The 17,979-nt window shown below is 43.2% G+C and overlaps 1 protein-coding gene across 1 annotated transcript in view; it reads left to right on the top strand.

The window, feature by feature from the left end:
• Positions 1-17,230, top strand: part of ATH13 (ABC2 homolog 13) — a 386,313-nt gene extending 369,083 nt beyond the window's left edge. Inside the window, exons 12-20 of the mRNA XM_089432011.1 lie at positions 14,142-14,230; positions 14,334-14,458; positions 15,403-15,483; positions 15,601-15,661; positions 15,797-15,851; positions 15,987-16,085; positions 16,314-16,403; positions 16,538-16,597; positions 16,700-17,230. Coding sequence (XP_089288137.1) covers positions 14,142-14,230; positions 14,334-14,458; positions 15,403-15,483; positions 15,601-15,661; positions 15,797-15,851; positions 15,987-16,085; positions 16,314-16,403; positions 16,538-16,597; positions 16,700-16,816 — 777 coding nt within the window. The 3' untranslated portion in view covers positions 16,817-17,230. The remainder of the gene's footprint in view (positions 1-14,141; positions 14,231-14,333; positions 14,459-15,402; positions 15,484-15,600; positions 15,662-15,796; positions 15,852-15,986; positions 16,086-16,313; positions 16,404-16,537; positions 16,598-16,699) is intronic.
• The last annotated feature ends 749 nt before the right edge of the window (positions 17,231-17,979 follow it).

The raw sequence follows: 17,979 nt of genomic DNA, 5'->3' as shown, positions 1-17,979 counted from the left end.
CAATAGGAGATCTGCAATGTTTTGTGCAGATGCAGTGATGGAGGCGGAGTCATGACATGCAATAAATACTGCACCACTAGAAGAAACACCAAGAACATTTATCAAATGTTGGTTTCTAATATTTGTCCACCCATCTGATACAATGGATACCCCAGAATCTACCCACTCATTTGTAAAACGTGTCAAAGCTCTTTGAACCTTAGCTTTTTCTCTTTCTAATAACACTGTTCTAGCTTTCTCATAGTTGGGGGCCTTGTATCCTTTTGGGGCTTCATTGATGGCCTTTACCATTTCATGCCAATAGGGAGAGCGAAGCACATTGAATGGTACACCGCAAGCACAAAGAAAACGGACTATCTTTCCATCCACATCATCCCTCCCAGCAACATTAAGGAAATCCCCTATTGTTCTTCTACCTCCAGAGCTTGCAGAAGTACCATGAGGAGATGAGTAACTACCAAATTTAGAGGTTGCACTTGATTCAGAATGAGTTTTTTGTTTCTTGTTTTTTTGTTGTGCAGCCATCTCTATTTGGATGTATTTTCTTCTTTCTTCAGTTGAAATGTTTGGGCAAATTTGTACCCCCACAGAACCCTTTTTTTCATCACTGTCCAGCACCCCACAAAGATGCCTCCTCAGACGGGTATATGAACCACAATATGGTTTTCCTCCATGACAACCATGAGGGCACACAAATTTGTAAGATCCACCACCCTTTCCCCCATCAAGTTTGGTCACATAGTTCCACAAGGGTGTTGATGTAGCTTTCCCATCTTGTGTTTCAGTGTCCCCTTCAAGTTCATCCCCTTCCTCTTCAAACCCTTCCTCCTCATCATACATTGGGTCACTACTATTAGGACCATCACCAATGTCCTCTTCTGTTTCTTCCCTTCTATTCCTCACCCTTGCCATCATTAAAACCAAGAGTGGAATGATACATAGAAGCCAAAAGAACACCATCTTGGAATATGGATATAGGTGGTGGACAACGGCAACCTGTAAATAAAGGAGCAAGTAGAAACAATGGGAAAGAGTAGGAGAGGGAGGAGAAAAATACAAATTTTTTTTCAAAAAAACAAGGGAGTTTGGGATTTGAACTTACCTCTTTAGCTCTTGTAGATGAAGTCCTCCAAGCTCCTCCTCCTTCTCCTAGCTCCTCCTTCTTCACTCCTCCAAGCTCTCCTCTCTTCTCCTCTCCTTTCCTCTCTTCTCTTCTCCTCTCCTCTCTTCTCTTCTCCAACTCTCATAAACTCAAAGTGAGAAAATGAGGAATGAATGGGGGCTTTATTCTTTTCATTCCTCACCTTAAACTCACCCTAACCTCACCCTAACCCACTCCCTTAAGCTTTAGTTAACTTAACTTTAAAAAAAAAATTGTTTTTCTCTTGGGCGCGCCCCTTTCCGCCGAAGCGTACGGAAGCATGCGTGAAGCGCACGCTTCCTGCTCCGAAGCATGGCGCTTCGGCGGCCCGAAGCGCCGTACGAAGCGCGCTTCGGAAAAACCAGGAAGCGCAATTTTTTTTAGGAATCGCGCTTCCTAATTTCCGAAGCGCGCTTCGGAAGGCGCTTCGTACGGCGCTTCCGTACGGGGCGCGCTTCCGAGCTTCGGAGCGGGGGGGGGGGGCGCTTCCTGCAACACTGGTCCTACCACTCCTCGACGTGGCTCTCTTAGCAAGGTCTAATCCAAGAGGCTGGGTACCTCGAGGATCTTGCCCCTCATCGCCTGTAGTCCACCTGACTACAACTCGATGTCTCCCCACTTCCACTCAAGTGGCGTGTGTGCACTCATGGCACATTCATCGTCTATCAAAACTTCCTTCTCTGCCTGCTAGCGCTGCCTTAGTCTCAGAAGACTCTCCCTTACTCTTCTTCCTCAGACACTGTGTCGCATAACGACCTAGCTCCCTACAGTGGAAGCACTTGATCTTGGAGATACATTTCTTCTTCCGCTTTTCCTGCTTTCCCTCAGATGCTAGGGCCACATCTTCCTCCTCCTGCTTGACTTTGATCCCCTTGGTGTTGCTTCCTGTCTTCGACTGCCGTCTGATCTCTTCCTGGCGAAGAGTTGCCCACATCTTGTCCCAAGGTGGAAGTGTCCCTCTGCTCAGTATACTCTGGAAAAATACTTCCCAGTCTTCTGAGACAGCATTCAGGGCTGTCCTCACTATTAGCTCCTGATCCAGTGTCGGTACTAGAGCAGTCAACTGGTCTCGGATCTCATTTAGTCCTCCAAGGAAGGTGTTAATCAATTGTCCCTTCTTCATCTGATACGACCTCATCTACTTCTCAAGCAACATTCTTCTCTGCACAAAAGTATGCTGGTATAGCTTCTTGAGAGCCTGTCACATCTCAAATGTCGTTTCCTTCTCGGCTATATGTGGTATCACATGATCCTTGACCCCGTAAAGGGTAATGCACTTGGCCTTCGCCATCGCCTCCTCATACCTGTCATTATCACTAGGGTCGACTGGGACAGCTATTACCTTCAAGGTGAAGTTATTGAAATGATTCCTGTCAAGCACGGATAAGATTCTGGCCTTCCAGACTGCGAAGTTCGATGCTCCATCCAGTCTACCCTGGTCTCTTACCCCGTGTAGTGCCATGATGCTCCTCTACTTCCCTCCTGGAAGTACTTTGTTCGACTCCTTCGAGTCTCTACTTCTCGTCTCAAATTTCTCTTTTGGACTCCCTCTGAGTCCTGATGTCCTTCATGGAAATCCTTTTGCCGCTGGTCGAGATGCCCCCTACTTTGATCGACTTGTGCAGTTGCACTGCTGATTCGGGTTCCTTGGTTAGAAACCCTCGGTAGCAACTCCTCTGGCCCTGCTCTATCAAGTACTGTTCTGACTACAGTACCTCACTAGCTCCACTCTGTAATATTCCTGCAACCTTCTAGACCCCAATAATTGCCTCTCTGTGAACTGCATCAGCCCCTCTCTGCCTCACGTTGACCTTGTGTCACCCCAGATGGGTTTGCGTTATCCTTGGGATACCCCGCATCAGCCCTCTGACCCTCTACGTCAGCAACACTGGCCTCTCTGAGGCTTTGCGTAGCTCCCGGCTTCCTCTGCGTGGCCCTGGCTGGCTCTGTGTCACACTCCTTGGCTTCTGCATTGCTAGAAACTTTTGTCACCTTGGGACAGTTGTTTTCTGCTGCGATTGCTTTGCTCAACTGATGTCTTTTAGTCCTCTTGTGATCTACAATCACCCTCTGATACCATGTTGAAGTTTCTAAGTTTACTTAGTTAGAAACCCTCCATGCACTTTATCTGATTTATTCCTACCTACTTGTTATTTTCCTTAACAAGTTATTTACAATGTAAATATTGAAAATAAACACTAGTGCATGCTCAAAATATTACAAATAAGCAACTAAAAGAAACAGAAACAAACACACCACATGACACCATTATTTTTGGACTAATGTCCCCAAAAAAACCCAATGTGGGAAAACCGGTGCAGCTATCAAAGGGTTTTCTTATTAAGCAATATCAAAGTACAATTTGGGTGCCAAAACTGGCATACCCAACAAAGAATTTCCTTGGCAATAATACCTCTCAGTTTCTGACAAATCTACTGGCTGAAACTCCGGATAATCCTTTCAACAGCTACTCAACACCAATCTGCCCCAAAAACCCCAACATCTGCCCAATTTGGATTGCGTCAGCCTCTCCTAGCCTAGCGCTGGCCGTGCGTCAGCCTATCTTGACCTACGTTAGCCCCAGGAGGCCCTGTGTCAGCTCTCTGAGCCTCTGCGTCAGCCACGCTGGCCTCTCTAGTGCTCTACGCAGCACTTAGCTGCCTCTGCGTGGCCTTGTGTGAGCACTGGCGGCTCCTGCGTCACTCTCTCTGGTTGCTCTGCTGCTCTCCTGTCACTATCTCTGCCTCTCTGTCTCTCTGTACTCAATGCCGCTCAGCTGCTCTTCTATCATTGATTCTATCTCTCTTAGCAAACCCCACTCTAGAGAATAGAATGATTGATCACTCTGGTGTATTCTCCAAGTGACCCTCAAGCCTCCTCTTATACCTTTCCTGTTGACATATCAACGGCCGACATTAAGTCCTTAATCAACGGCTAAGATTAGATCTGGCTTGATCCATGTCTTTTGGACCACTCTAACATGAATTCATATTAATACACATTAATATTTTATTTTCCCTAAGTTTAGACTTAAGGACTCCATTAAAAATATTAATTATTTTAATATCTCCTGATCTGTTTAGAATCTGCCCAAACCCTTTTTGGGTATTGGAGATCTCATGTGCCCCAACCTCTCCACCAAATTTCGTGGCTAGAGCACATCCGATGCTACCTCAAATCAACATCATGCCTTAAAAGGGCACTGGGCAACCATCAATAAGCACAAACAACGCTTCCATCCTTAGATGAAGAAGGAAGGGTCATTTTAGAACCAGAAGGTATCATATCCACCAAAGAAAAGAAGCTTCGATCTTGTGTAATCAAGGAATACTTGATCAAGTGGAAGGACTTAACAAAAGAAAAAGCTTCTTGGGAGACTGAAGCATTTCGTTAACAACATCCGTCGTTACATATGCTTTGAGGACAAAACATTTTCTGGAAGGAAGGCAATGTTATATAAAAAGTAGTTAGTTAAGTAGCTATTAGGCAAAGGGCGTGATCAGAGATCATGCCCATTCACCAAGAGGCACCTAGGGTCGTATAAAGCCAAGGGCCTCCCTCAAATTGTAATCATCTTATATCTTTAATAATAATAATATGATTTTTCTGAGTATTTCAAAGCATTGTGTCAATGGTGGGACAATCCTCTATTTATAGAGGTTGTCCACTCCAATTATAACGTACAACTCAAGCTCTGAAATCCGCAAGAAAAAGAGGAGACAAGAAGAAAAGAAGTTGTGAAAAGAAGGTCTGTTAGGGCAACGAAGAAAGGAGGAAGAACAACGAGGGTTAAGGGACTGTCTTCTAGGGTTATCACAGCTACATGTGCGAGAAAGGAAGGGTATGCCTGCGGTTACTACAGCAGAAGACTACAAGTGACTTAACTCTCTATTTTTGGGTTAGTAAACAAGGCCTATAAGGCCTCCCAATCAAGCGAAGAGGAAGGGCACTCAAGCAAAGAAGGGAAGAGGCTACAACAACAAGTAAAATAGTCACATGTGCGAGAATTTAGGGCTGCTGGATAGTCACACCCAGTCAACACCTACACTTTGAAGAAGAAGCTCATTTGGTTAAGAAGGTGAAGGAATCATCATATGGAAAGGTTCTCATCAAAGGCTTGTACTCTAGAGCAAGTGCAACAAGGTCTACTAACAAGTTGAAAGAAGAACGAAGTGTCGGAAGTAGGAGGATGAAGTGTTGGGAAACAAAGTGTCGGAAGAAGTGTCGGGGCATATGGTGCAGAAAGGAGTGGAGACTTGACTTGTGCTTGGAGGATATCTTTGTCAGGGGTCTAGGGTTTGGCATTGATCAATAAAAGCTTCAATAAGAGAAATTCACTAAAGGGTTTTCCTCTCAAGAGTAGAGAGGTTTTGGCCTTAGCAGAGAGCCAACATCTTGTGTTCTTGTTTTTGTGTTTTGGTAATAGTTTGATGAAGTACACACATATGCACTAATAAGAAGAAGAAGAATAAGCTAACAAGAAAAGTAAAAAGACTCTACAAATTGTTATCAAGTAATGAAGAATCACACTACACTACTTTGCCCTAGATTCTTCAACATGGTATCAGAGCGTAGGTGACACATCAAGGATAGGACAACTCAAGAACACTCATCAAGGGGAAGCATCCACAAAGTTGGAGCATCAAGCCTAGAAGTCTCAAATCACTTCAAGGACAAGAAGGGTCTACAATCCATCATTCATCAAGGAGGTCTACAAAGCTAGAAGAAGAGCCTTATATAAAGGCACCTGCAAAGAAGAGCAGATTAAAGCAGGACCTATATTAAGCTACAAGTCTTCAAGCAAACATCATCACCAAGCAAGTCCACTTGGAGAAGGCAACTTGAAGAACATCAAAATCCAGGGAAGACAATCCATCAAGATTTCTAGGAGGAAGTAAATCCATCACATCGCAAAATCTATCAAGTACATGTCCCCTTCTAAATATACATCAATGTCTTTTTGCAAGGAAAGCAGTAAATTGGTAGGGACTAATAACTTCCTTGCATGGAAGAAGAGGATTGATCTAGGAGGCCGGGTTGCTGGTGCTGGAATTGCGCAGTGCCTAGGAGCTCTCACCTTCAGGTTGCTATGGTTTAGAAGGTTGTGGGAATATTGCAAAGTGGAGCTAGTGAGGTACTGTAGTCAGAACAATACCTGACAGAGCAAGGCCAAGAGGAGGGAGTTGCTACTGAGGGTTTCTAGCCGAGGAACCCGGATCAGTGGTGTGGTTGCACACGACGATCAAAGTAGGGAGCATCTCGACAGCGGCAGGAGGATTCCCAGGAGGGGAATCGGGACTCAGAGGGAGTCTAGAAGAGAACTTCCAGACGGGAAGGAGAGACTCGGAGGAGTCGAGCAGAGAACTTCCAGGAGGGAAGTAGAAGAGCATCATGGCACTACACAAAGTAAGAGACCAGGATAGACTGGACGGAGTGTTGAACATCACAGTTTGGAAGGCCAGAATCTTATCCGTACTTGGCAGAAATCGTGTCAAGAACTTTGCCTTGAAGGTTATAGCTATCCCAGGCAACCCCAATGATAACGACAAGTACGAGGAGGCAATGGCGAGGGCCAAGAGCATCATCCTTGACGGGGTCAAAAACCATGTAGTACCACACATTGCCAAGAAGGAAATGTCATATGAGATGTGGGAGGCCCTCGAGAAATTGTACCAGCATACTTCTGTGCAAAGAAGAATGCTACTTGAGAATCAGTTGAGGTCGTATCAGATAAAGAAGGGAGAACCGATCAACACCTTCCTCGGAGCACTGAACAAGATCCGAGATCAGTTGACTGCTATAGAAGCCACGCCGGATCAAGAGTTGATGTTGAGGACGGCCCTGAATGCAGTCTCAGAAGACCAAGAAGTATTTTTCTAGAGTATACTGGGCCGAGGGACACTTCCACCTTGGGATGAGATGTGGCCAGCTCTTCGCCAGGAAGATATCAGACGGCAGTCGAAGACGGGTAGCAGCAACAAGGGGATCAACGTCAAGCAGGAGGAGGAAGATGTTGCCCTAGCATCTGAGGGAAAGCAGGAGAAGCGGAAGAAGAATGATCTCTCCAAGATCAAGTGCTCCCACTGTGGGGAGCTGGGTCATTATGCGACCCAGTGTCCAAGGAAGAAGAGTGAGGGAGAGTCTTCCGAGACTAAGGCAGCGCCAGCACGGGTAGAGAAGGAAGTTTTGACAGACGATGACTGTGCCATGAGTGCACATGCACTACTTGAGCGGAAGTGGAGAGACATCGAGCTGTAGTCAGACGGACTAGAGGCGACTAGGAGCAGGATCCTCAAGGTATTCGACCTTTTGGATTAGACCTTGCTACGGGAGCCCCGAAGAGGAGTAGCATGACTGGTTGAGTTGGGTAGAGACAGATGCAGATGGAGCAGAAGAGAGAGCTATAGTGCAGGAGTCCCAGGACAGTGCGAGGCTAGCAGGCTGCAACAGTACGAGAGGCACAAGAGTGTTGCACCAGTGCAGGATGGCACAGAGAGATGTGCAACGGTGCGAGATGCAGGGAGTTGTTGCAGTAGCGCAGAGGTCAAAAAGGGAGCACTTGTCAGCAGCAGAGGGAGCTTCAGCATTAGGAGGGTCTCTAGCCCAACAGAGAGGTTAGAGTTGGGAGATCAGTTACTTACTCTCAGTAACTGAGTTGCAGTGCCGCAGTGGGCAGCACGATGCAACATGATGAGAGGAGGTGCAGTGCGGATGCAGTGCTAGGAGAAAGGACCAACAGCAACACGGATGCAGAGGGAGCTGTAGTATAGATGCAGGAGTGGTAGTGGCAAAAACCATGGACAGCTGTACAGGGTACAACAGTGCAGAGGATGGTGGGCAACAGGCTTAGCATCAGCATAGGGACCGATGCTGGATGATCAGAGTAATACTCAGTGAGGAGTATTGCTAGAGCATAGTCATCGCTAAGAGGGAGTGTTGATTTTGGGTAGCATCGGATGTGCTCTAGCCACGAAATTTGGTGGAGTGGTTGGGGCACATGAGATCTCCAATACGCAGAAAGGGTTTGGGCAGATTCTAAACAGTTCAGGAGATATTAAAATAATTAATATTTTTAATGGAGTCCCTAAGTCTAAACTTAGGGAAAATAAAATATTAATGTGTATTAATAGGAAACTATGTTAGAATGGTCCAAATGACATGAATCAAGCTAGATCTAATCTTTACCGTTGATTAGGGACTTAATCTCGGCCGTTGATATGTCAACAGGAAAAGTATAAGAGGAGGCTTGAGGGTCACTTGGAGAATACACTAGAGTGATCAGTCATTCTATTCTCTAGAGCGGGGTTTGCTAATCGAGATAGAATTAGTGATCGGGAGTTGTAGCTGAGGGGCAATGAATACAAAGAGACAAAGAGTCAGAGATAGTGTCGGGAGAGCAGCGCAATAGCCGGGGAGAGTAACGCAGAGCTAGCCGGGAGTTGCGCAAAGTCTCAGAGAGGCTAGCGTTGTTGACGCAAAGGGCCAGAGGCCTCCTAAGGTTGACGCAGACCCATTCGAGGTAACACATGGCCAGCGCTGGGTAGAGAGGGGCTGACGCTGGGGTTTCTAGGGCAGATTAGCACTGAGGCGCTGCCGGAAGGATTATTCGGGGTTTCAGCCAGGAGATTTGTCTCAAACTAAGAGGCATTACTGCCTAGGAAATTCTTTGTTGGGTAGGCCAGTTTCGGCACCCAGATTATACTTTGATATTGTTTAATAAGAAAACCCTTAGATAGCTACACTAGTTTTCCCACATTGGTTTTTTTTGGGGGCATTGGTCCAAAAATAATGGTGTCATATGGTGTGATTGTTTCTATTTCTTTCAGTTGTTGATCTGTAATATGTTGAGCATGCACTAGTGCTTATTTTCAGTATTTACATCGTAAATAACTTGTTAAGTAACGAAACAAGTAGGTAGGAATAAATTAGATAAAGTGCATGGAGTGTTCCTAACTAAGTAGACTTAGAAACTTCAACACTTTCAGTTGTTGATCTGTATGATGTTGTGACTAGATTGCGCAGAGCCAGAGGCTCAGTCCTTCAGTTGTTGGGGCATAGGAAGCTGTGGGCAGTTTGCAGTAGCGAAGCTGGTGGGGTACTGTGGTCAGAACAATACCTAACAGGGCAAAACCAAGGTAGAGGGAGTTTCTACCTCGGCAGATTTCTAGCCAAGGAATGCAGATCAGTGTTGCAGTGGCACAGATGATCGGAGAGGGTCAACTTGATGATTGGCAGAAGGATTTCCAGGAGGGAAATCGGGACTCATAGGGAGTCTAGCAGAGAACTTCTAGACGGGAGGTAGAGAGACTTAGCAGGAGTCGAATAGAGAACTTCCAGATGGGAAGTAGACTCAGCAGGAGTCGAATAGAGAACTTCCAGGCGGGAAGTAGAGAGACTCGGCGGAGTCGACAGAGAAGAGCAGAGAAATGGCTGTGAATGGGTTGAGGGATTAGGACAGGCTGGACGAAGCATCCAACTTTGTGGTCTGGAAGGCCAGGATCCTGTCCATTCTAGATAGACATCGCATCAAGGCCTTCGCCTTGAGAACAATGGCGATCCTAGTTGACTTGGATGAAGATGAAAAGTACGAGGAGGCAATGGCTAGGGCGAAGTGCATCATCCTTGATGGGGTCAAAAATCATGTGGTCAAACAGATTGCCGTGAAGGACACGGCAAATGAGATGTGGGAAGCCCTAAAGAAATTGTACCAACATACTTCCGTGCAGAGGAAGATGTTACTTGAGAATCAGTTGCGGTGATACGAGATGCAAAAGGAAGAGTAGATAGATCACTTCCTCAGTCAGTTGAAGGAGATCCAGGACCAACTAACTTCCATAAAGGCCACGCTGGATGAGGAGATGTTGGTGAGAACCGTACTTAACGCAGTCTCCAAGGAGTGAGAGACATTTGTCCAGAGCATACTAGGCAGGGCGGATCTTCCAGATTGGGAAGAATTGTGGGCGACTCTTCGCCAAGAGGAGATCAAGCAGTTTAGCAAGGCGGAAGTAGTAGCAAAGGAGTCAAGATCAAGAAGGAAGAGAAAGAGGATACAGCTCTGGCATCTGCGGGAAATTGGGAGAAGAGGAAGAAGAAGGACCTCTCAAAGGTCAAGCGCTTCCATTGTGGGGAACTGGGTCACTATGCGAACCAGTGTCCAAGGAAGAAGAGTAAGGGAGAGGCTTCTGACTCTAAGGTAGTGCCAACATAGGTAGAGGAGGAGGTCGAGGAGGACGACGATTGTGCCATGAGTGCTCATGTACCTCTAGAGAAGAGGTGGGGAAACATCGAGCTGTAGTCAGGAGGACTACAGGCGATGAGGGGAAGGATCTTTGAGGTACTCAACCTCTTGGATTATACCTTGCTACGACAACCCCGAAGAGAGTAGCAGGACTGGCGGATGTCGGTAGAAACGGATGCGTATGAAGTGGCAGAGAGTGCTATAGTGCATGGGTCCCCGGGCAGCGCGAGGCTAGCAGGTTGCAACAGTGCGAGAGGCACGAAGAGTGTTGCACCAGTGTAGGATGGCATAGAGAGGTGTGCAACGATGCGAGATGCAAGGAGTTTTTGCAGCAACGCAGAGGTTAGTAGAGGGAGCACTTGTTAGCGGCCGAGGGAGCTTCAACATCTGGAGTGTTTCTAGCTTGACAGGGATGTCATAAGTTGGGTGGATCAGTTACTTACTTCTCAGTAACTGAGTTACAGTTCAGTAGCAGTATGCAGTAGCACAATGCAACATGATGAGAGGGGGTTGCAGTGCAGATGCAGTGCTGGGAGGATGGACTAGCAGCAACATAGATGTAGAGGGAGTTGTCGTACAAATGCAACAGTGGCAGTGGTAGGCCCATGGGCAACAGTAGAGGATGCAACAATGCAGAGGATGTTGGGCGAGGAGGCCTAGCATTAGCACAGGTACCGATGCTAGATAATCAGGGTGATACTCAGTTTGGACTTGGAGTATTACTAGAGCATAGTCCTCACTAAGAGGGAGTGTTGATTTGGGCTAGCATCAGATGTGCTTTAGCCATGAAGATTGGTGGAGAAGGTAAAACACATGAGATCTCCAAGACCCATAAATGGTTTGGGTAGATTCTACCCAGTTAAAGAGATATTAAAATAATTAATATTTTTAATGGAGTTCCTAAGTGTAAACTTAGGAAAAATAAAATATTAATGGGTATTAATATAAAATTGGGTTAGAGGGTTTTAAAGGACATGAATCAAGCCAAATCTAATCTTAACCGTTGATTAGAGATGTAATCTCGGCCGTTGAAGGACCAACAGGAAAAGTATAAGAGGAGGCTTGAGAGTCAGTTGGAAAATACACCAGAGTGATCAGTGATTCGTTTTGCTAGAGCGGGGTTGCTAAGCAAAGTCGAATAAGTGATCAGCAACGAGGGGCAGTGAGTACTGGACAGAGAGGCAGAGACAATGCCGAGAGACTAGCGCAGTGTGTTGAAGTTTCCAAGTTTACTTAGCTTAGAAACCCTCCGTGCACTTTATCTGATTTGTTCCTACTTACTTGTTATTTTTCCTTAACAAGTTATTTACAAAGTAAATACTAAAAATAAACACCAGTGCATGCTCAACATATTACAGATCAACAATTAAAAAAAACAAGAACAAACACACCACATGACACCATTATTTTTGGACTAATGTCCCCGGAAAAACCCAATGTGGGAAAACCGATGCAGCTATCTGAGGGTTTTCTTATTAAGCAATATCAATCTGGGTGTTGAAACTGACCTACCCAACAGAGAATTTCCTTAGTAGCTATACCTCATAGTTTGAGAGAAATCTCCTGGCTAAAACCCTGAAAAATCCTTCTGGCAGCTCCTCAGCACAAAACTGCTCTGCAACCCCAGCGTCTGCCCAATCTGGACTGCGTCAGCCCCTCTCTGTCTCATGTTGGCCCTACATCAGCCCCAGGAGGCCCTGCATCAGATTTCTGGGCCTCTGCTTCAGACATGCTGGCCTCTCTGGTGCTCAGCACAGTACTTGGCTGCCTCTGCGTGGCCCTGCCTGAGCCCTTGCTGGGTCTACGTCACTCTCCTTGGTTGTTGCGCTGCTCTCCCAGTACAATCTTTGTTTTCTTTGTTTCTCTGTACTCAATGCCCCTCAGTTGCTCTCCCGATCACTGATTCTATCTCTCTTAACAAACCTCGCTCTAGAGAATAGAATGATTGATCACTCTGGTGTATTCTCCAAGTGACCCTCAAGTCTCCTTTTATAATTTTCCTGTTGACATCTCAACGGCTGAGATTAAGTCCCTAATCAACGGCTAAGATTAGATCTGCCTTGATCCATGTCTTTTGGACCATTCTAACACAAATTCATATTAATACACATTAATATTTTATTTTCCCTAAGTTTAGACTTAGGGACATCATTAAAAATATTAATTATTTTAATATCTTTTAATCTGTTTAGAATCTACCCAAACTCTTTCTGGGTATTGGAGATCTCATGTGCCCCAACCTCTCCACCAAATTTTGTGGCTAGAGCACATCCGATGCTACCCCAAATCAACACAGAGGCAGAGAGCGAGAAGCCGCAGCCAGAGCAGGCCACGTAGAGCCCAGCGAAGGCAACACAGAGCCCAGAGGGACTGCGTCATCCACGCAGAGGGTAGAGGGAGTGACACAGAGGCTCCCAGAGCCTGCGCAATGCCTCAGAGGGTTGACGCAGAGGGGTTTGGGGCTGATGCAAAGGCCAGAAGGGTTAGCGCAGAGCTTCAGAGTTGCTGGAGAGGGTTTCGTGGGACAGGTTTTCTGAATACCTGTTTCCGAATAGAGAGGTATTGTTGCCGGCTATTTTTCTTTGTCGGGTGAGCCAGTTTGGCACCCAGTTGTACTCAAAGAAATATTGCATAATAATAAACCCTCAGAATAGCTGCACCGGTTTTCCCCCATTGGGTTTTTTCCGGGGACGTTTGTCCAAAAATAACGGTGTCACTTGTGTGTTTGTTTTCTTTCAACTGTTGATCTGTAGATGTTGTGACTATATTGTGTTTATTTCGTTATTTATATATTTTAAATAACTTGTTTGAATTTAGCAAGTAGAAGAAATAAACCAGAAGAATACAGATTAAATTTCCAACGGATAGATTTAGAAATTTAAACAAGAGGGAGCAAGGAGCAGCTCAATTCGAGCTAAGGTCAGTGTGGGGTTGCCTATGGAGTGAGAATTTTTTCTCACTAGTTATTATTGCCGGTTGTTTCTCTATTCGGATTGCCAGTTTAAGCATCCATAGTTTGTACTCAGATTTTCACTACTGCATAATCTTAAAACCCTCAGCTGCTGCACCGGTTTTCCCGAGTTGGGTTTTTCCGGGGACTTATTCCAAAAATAACGGTGTCATATTGCGTGTGCATCTCTTTCTTCCAGTGTTTTTATTTCTTCTGCAGTATTTGTTTTGTGAAGGTTGCAGTTATTTGTTTCGATATCTGCTGTAGAACACAGCAAATAATTTGTTTAATTAAATTAACAAATAGAAAAAATAACATCAGTTGCTGCAATAGGATTCTGGATTAGCCGAATTTTCACACCAGGTTGATTGCAGATGGAGAAAATCTTGTCCATATTATTTTTCCAGTATATTTGCCGGAGGATTGCCAGTTGGGCATTCAGATTATTGTATTCTCAAAATTTGCTGCATAATAATAAAATAAAGCCTCATCTGCTGCACCAGTTCTCCTTTCAGGGACTTTTTAAGTCCAAAATAATTGTGTCATTTTTATGTGTGAGCATCTATTTCTTTGTTCCTGATTTTACTTCTGCAGCATATTTTTATTGTGAAGAATTGCAGTGTGATTTATTCGTCATTTGCCATCAAACAAATAAACTGCTAATCAATTAGAAGAATAAATTATATATATGTGTGTGTGTGTGTGTGTGTGTTTCTCACAAACATCTACATTGTCCATAACAATTTATACACTGTTGTTGGTTCTGCTTAATATTTGGGAAATTTGAGTTGTTCCCACCTTATGATGTGCAGGTGCTACAAGCCATGATTCAGATGGGAGTTTTAGTGCCTTCCAGTGACATGACTGCTGTCAGGCGTACAGCACAATTTTTCCTTAACAGGTATTTTCAAGATTTTGAAGTAGATAATTTAAACTTGCTATTGGTTAATACTCTCAGGATACATGCCCATATTTAACTCATCAATCGTCATACTTGGATGAAGTTTTGAAGAACGCTTGAAGGTTCAGCAGCAAGAGAAAGAAACAGCAAAATCTGAGCTTGGATTTAAAAAGCCATTAACCAAGGAAGAGAAAGTGGAGAAGAAAAAGCTCCGACTTGCAGCTATAGGTATATGAAGGAAGTTATATTTTTGGTTCCTGTTGCAGTTTCACTAAAATGATATGTATACAAATCAGATAGGCCTGTTTTGACTAGTTCATTTAGACGCTAGATTGAGGCATATCAAAAAATTATCATTGAATGAACTGATTTTATTTTTTCATAACTTCATAAATGAGTCTACTCTGTGTTTTAATCAAACTAGCATAGATTCATCTTAACCCCAGATACATTAAGTTCTAAGAGACATCAGCAAACTCAAGGTGCAAACAGAAATGTAGTTAAATTGTCACGGGGTTCAAAAGCATTAACATTTGTGTCTCAAGTTGTTTGATCCCTCTCAACGGTCAATATATATATATATAATGTCAGCCTTTCTAAGTTGGTCCTTTTTCTGTTTGGATCATTGCACGAACACACACAAAGACAGACATTCAGCAAGGTACTGAACGATACCTTGAACCCACTCCCCCTTCCTCCCCACCACTCCACGCACCTGGGCTGTAGAATGCACTTGTCGGTGCATTATTAATGTCGAGTCCAAAAACTACATACAACTTTCAAAAAGAACACAAGTTTCCAGTTGAACTGAAATAGTAGTTTTCGATTCTGTAAATGTCCTAATTCTTTTATATATTTCTCGTCGAAATTGAAATGTAACCAACAGAAAATTGGCAACAAATAATGATGACTGCAATAAAAAAAGCAGAAAATTGCAAGAACATAGCAAACATTTCAAATTTGAATTAAGTTTTCCTGATAGGGACTAGAATGAAAACAAGACAAGTTTTACCATCTTATTGTCATGGCATCACTATGTTGGGATTTCGTTCCAAATTAGTATTCCCCTTGGCCAATGTCATGTCCAAATTATTAAATTAGAGAGATATAGGCTTACAAAATGTAAGATGCATTGCTACATTGTGTAACTAGTTTTTTTTGGTTATTCACAGGAGAGGATCTGCTGTCTATTGCGGTGGATCAACCCTTCCGTTTTCCAGCTACATTCACATTTGTAGTTAGAGCATTCTCAGGTTGATTCTTAGCTCTAAAGCCTCTTAACAAAGAAAATATTTGCAGAATATTATGTAAATCTGTATGCCCAGAGGGTTACTTCTTTTGTGTTGATAATATTTGAAAATGTATTTCAGTGTTGGATGGCATTGGAAAAGGTCTTGACCCTCGTTTTGATATATCTGAAATTGCTAAGCCGTAAGTCATTAGCCTTTTCTATACTGGTATAGTAAATAAATAAGCAGTTAAAAGTTTTTCAAAGTTCAGAATTTGTTCATATTTCCAGTAAATTAGGCATGGTATTTTCATGATTATATTCTGGTTTGTTTCCAGGTATGCAATGGAATTGCTACGATTTCGTGAGGCTGGTATTGAAGTCCTTGTAACGGTAAGCTACAAATATGTTGATCATGTAAACAGTAAAACAATCACTTCAAAAAAGAACAAAGCTATGTTAATTTCCATTTAAACATGTCTCTTGAAATTACAATGGTGTATCTGTGTTCTTAATTGTTGGCCACAGGATTTCAAAAAGAGATGGGATCGACAGTCACGTGCATTTTCTAATCTCTTTAGACAGGCTGACAGAGTTGAAAAACTTGCTGAGGTTATTCAACGCCTGGTACGATCATATTGACATTGTACAATGCTTGTTTTCATGTCATATATTACGTTTTCATAAATCTTAGCGATGGAAATGAACTTTTGTGTTTCCTATTCAAAATTGTGTTGACTTGTTATATGCTTTGTCTGAGTTGGCGATTTCAGTTATCTATTATACGGGGGATGCAATCTTTTGAACTGCAGAAAAGGTTTCGAAAAATAACTGTATGGACCCTTAACTTGACAGGAACAAGGAGATTTGAAGCTCCGGGTTCGCACACTGGAGTCAGAACGAGCATTCAAACGAGTTGCTTCTGCTCAAAAGGCGATAGGAAATGTAAGTATCCTTCTTATCTTGTTTTTTGTGCTGTAAAGACCAACTTTTTGGGTTTGTGAGATGGAAGTTGAATTCAGTCATTCTGTGGCTGCAATTTCTAATGATTTGGAGTTATGCCTATGATTTTGTGTCAGGCTGTCATGGCAGGAACCTTAGTTAATCTGGCTACAATTTTGTACATCAATTCCATTCGGGTAAAAATTCTGAGAGATTTTTTTTCTGTATATGTTATAATTATGCTAGCATGCTTAGGCAGGCTGTAAGGCTAATTGAGTATGCACATTATTTTATAACAGATGCCAGCTATGGCTGCATACATGGGAAGTGCAATTTTTGGCATGCAAGTGCTTCTTGGTGTGCTGAAAATCCGAAGGTTGGACCAACAGGAGAGACTTATAACAGGCACTGCTTGATGAAGGCATTGGAAGAGATTTCTTGTTAAAAGTTTTGGTTGTATTGTTTTTAAAGCTTCAATTGTCATCAATTTTCATCGACATAATCTTTTTATATAATATATATTAGGAATTGGCATTTAACATAGATTTCTTGTTGCCACTGTAAAAATTGGTGAGGCGACAATTTCAAAATAGTGTTCTTGTATGTAACAATATTTTGTTGTTCTGTTTGGAACAAATGCATTTTATATTTCGTTAATGCACAAATGACGATACATCATAAAAGCATACATCTATGGCCAAAGCATGCACACATTCACACCCTTTGCTATGTAAGTGAGAATAAAGCATGTTTACTTTGGCCCTGACTTCTTGAAAATTAACTTCTTTGCTAACATATTAAATAGCATCTTATGATTTATCTCCTTTAAATGTGAATTGACACCACGTTGTCCATATGAGGAAAATGCTTAATCATCCAATTAATACCAAGGATGCCCCCTTTTACTCAAGGGGTTGTACATAGCACTTGTTCATGGTTTGGAAAAAAATTGTGTACTCGTTCATCTGTGACTCTGGTGTATAATGAATCTCCATGCGATCAAAGCTCTGCTTACCTACTATATTGCATGACAATTTGGTTTGACGATGACGTAAGTTGGTTTCCCTGGTTATTATATCTTGTGTCTCACATCTTCCGAAGTTTCACCTGTCTTAAGCTTCTTCTTTTGGAAAAATGTGACTTACGTCAGCAAACCATGGGGTATAGGGATTACATACAAGTGAGCATGAGTCTACTTAAAGGCATTTACGTCACCCAGTGCTGCAATTGCACAGCCTCTAGTAGGGATAATATATAAGTGAGCATGATTCTACCTAAAGGCATTTAGGTCACAGAGTACTGCAATTGTACGACCCCTTCTCTGACATTTCTGGTAAGTTTGTTTTGAACCTTCGATGATATATTTGTCGACATGATATTGGCAACATTGATTCAAACTAAATGACTATAGAGAAAAAGGAACCATTAGAAGGCATTAAAACACAACTTCCACAATGTAAACAACGTAATAAAGTGTAAAGAGCCAAGTGTCAACATCACCTAAAAGATCAACTTCTGGGAAAGTTTACTAAAGAAAATAGCTTCATAATGAAGCTTTCAGAAAGTAGACCATGCAACA

This window comes from Pinus tabuliformis, chromosome 5_1 (assembly GCF_031772625.1).
Source record: "Pinus tabuliformis cultivar Carrire ecotype Pingquan chromosome 5_1, CPIR1, whole genome shotgun sequence".
Lineage (NCBI taxonomy): Eukaryota > Viridiplantae > Streptophyta > Pinopsida > Pinales > Pinaceae > Pinus > Pinus tabuliformis.
This window is presented reverse-complemented; position numbering and strand designations above follow the sequence as displayed.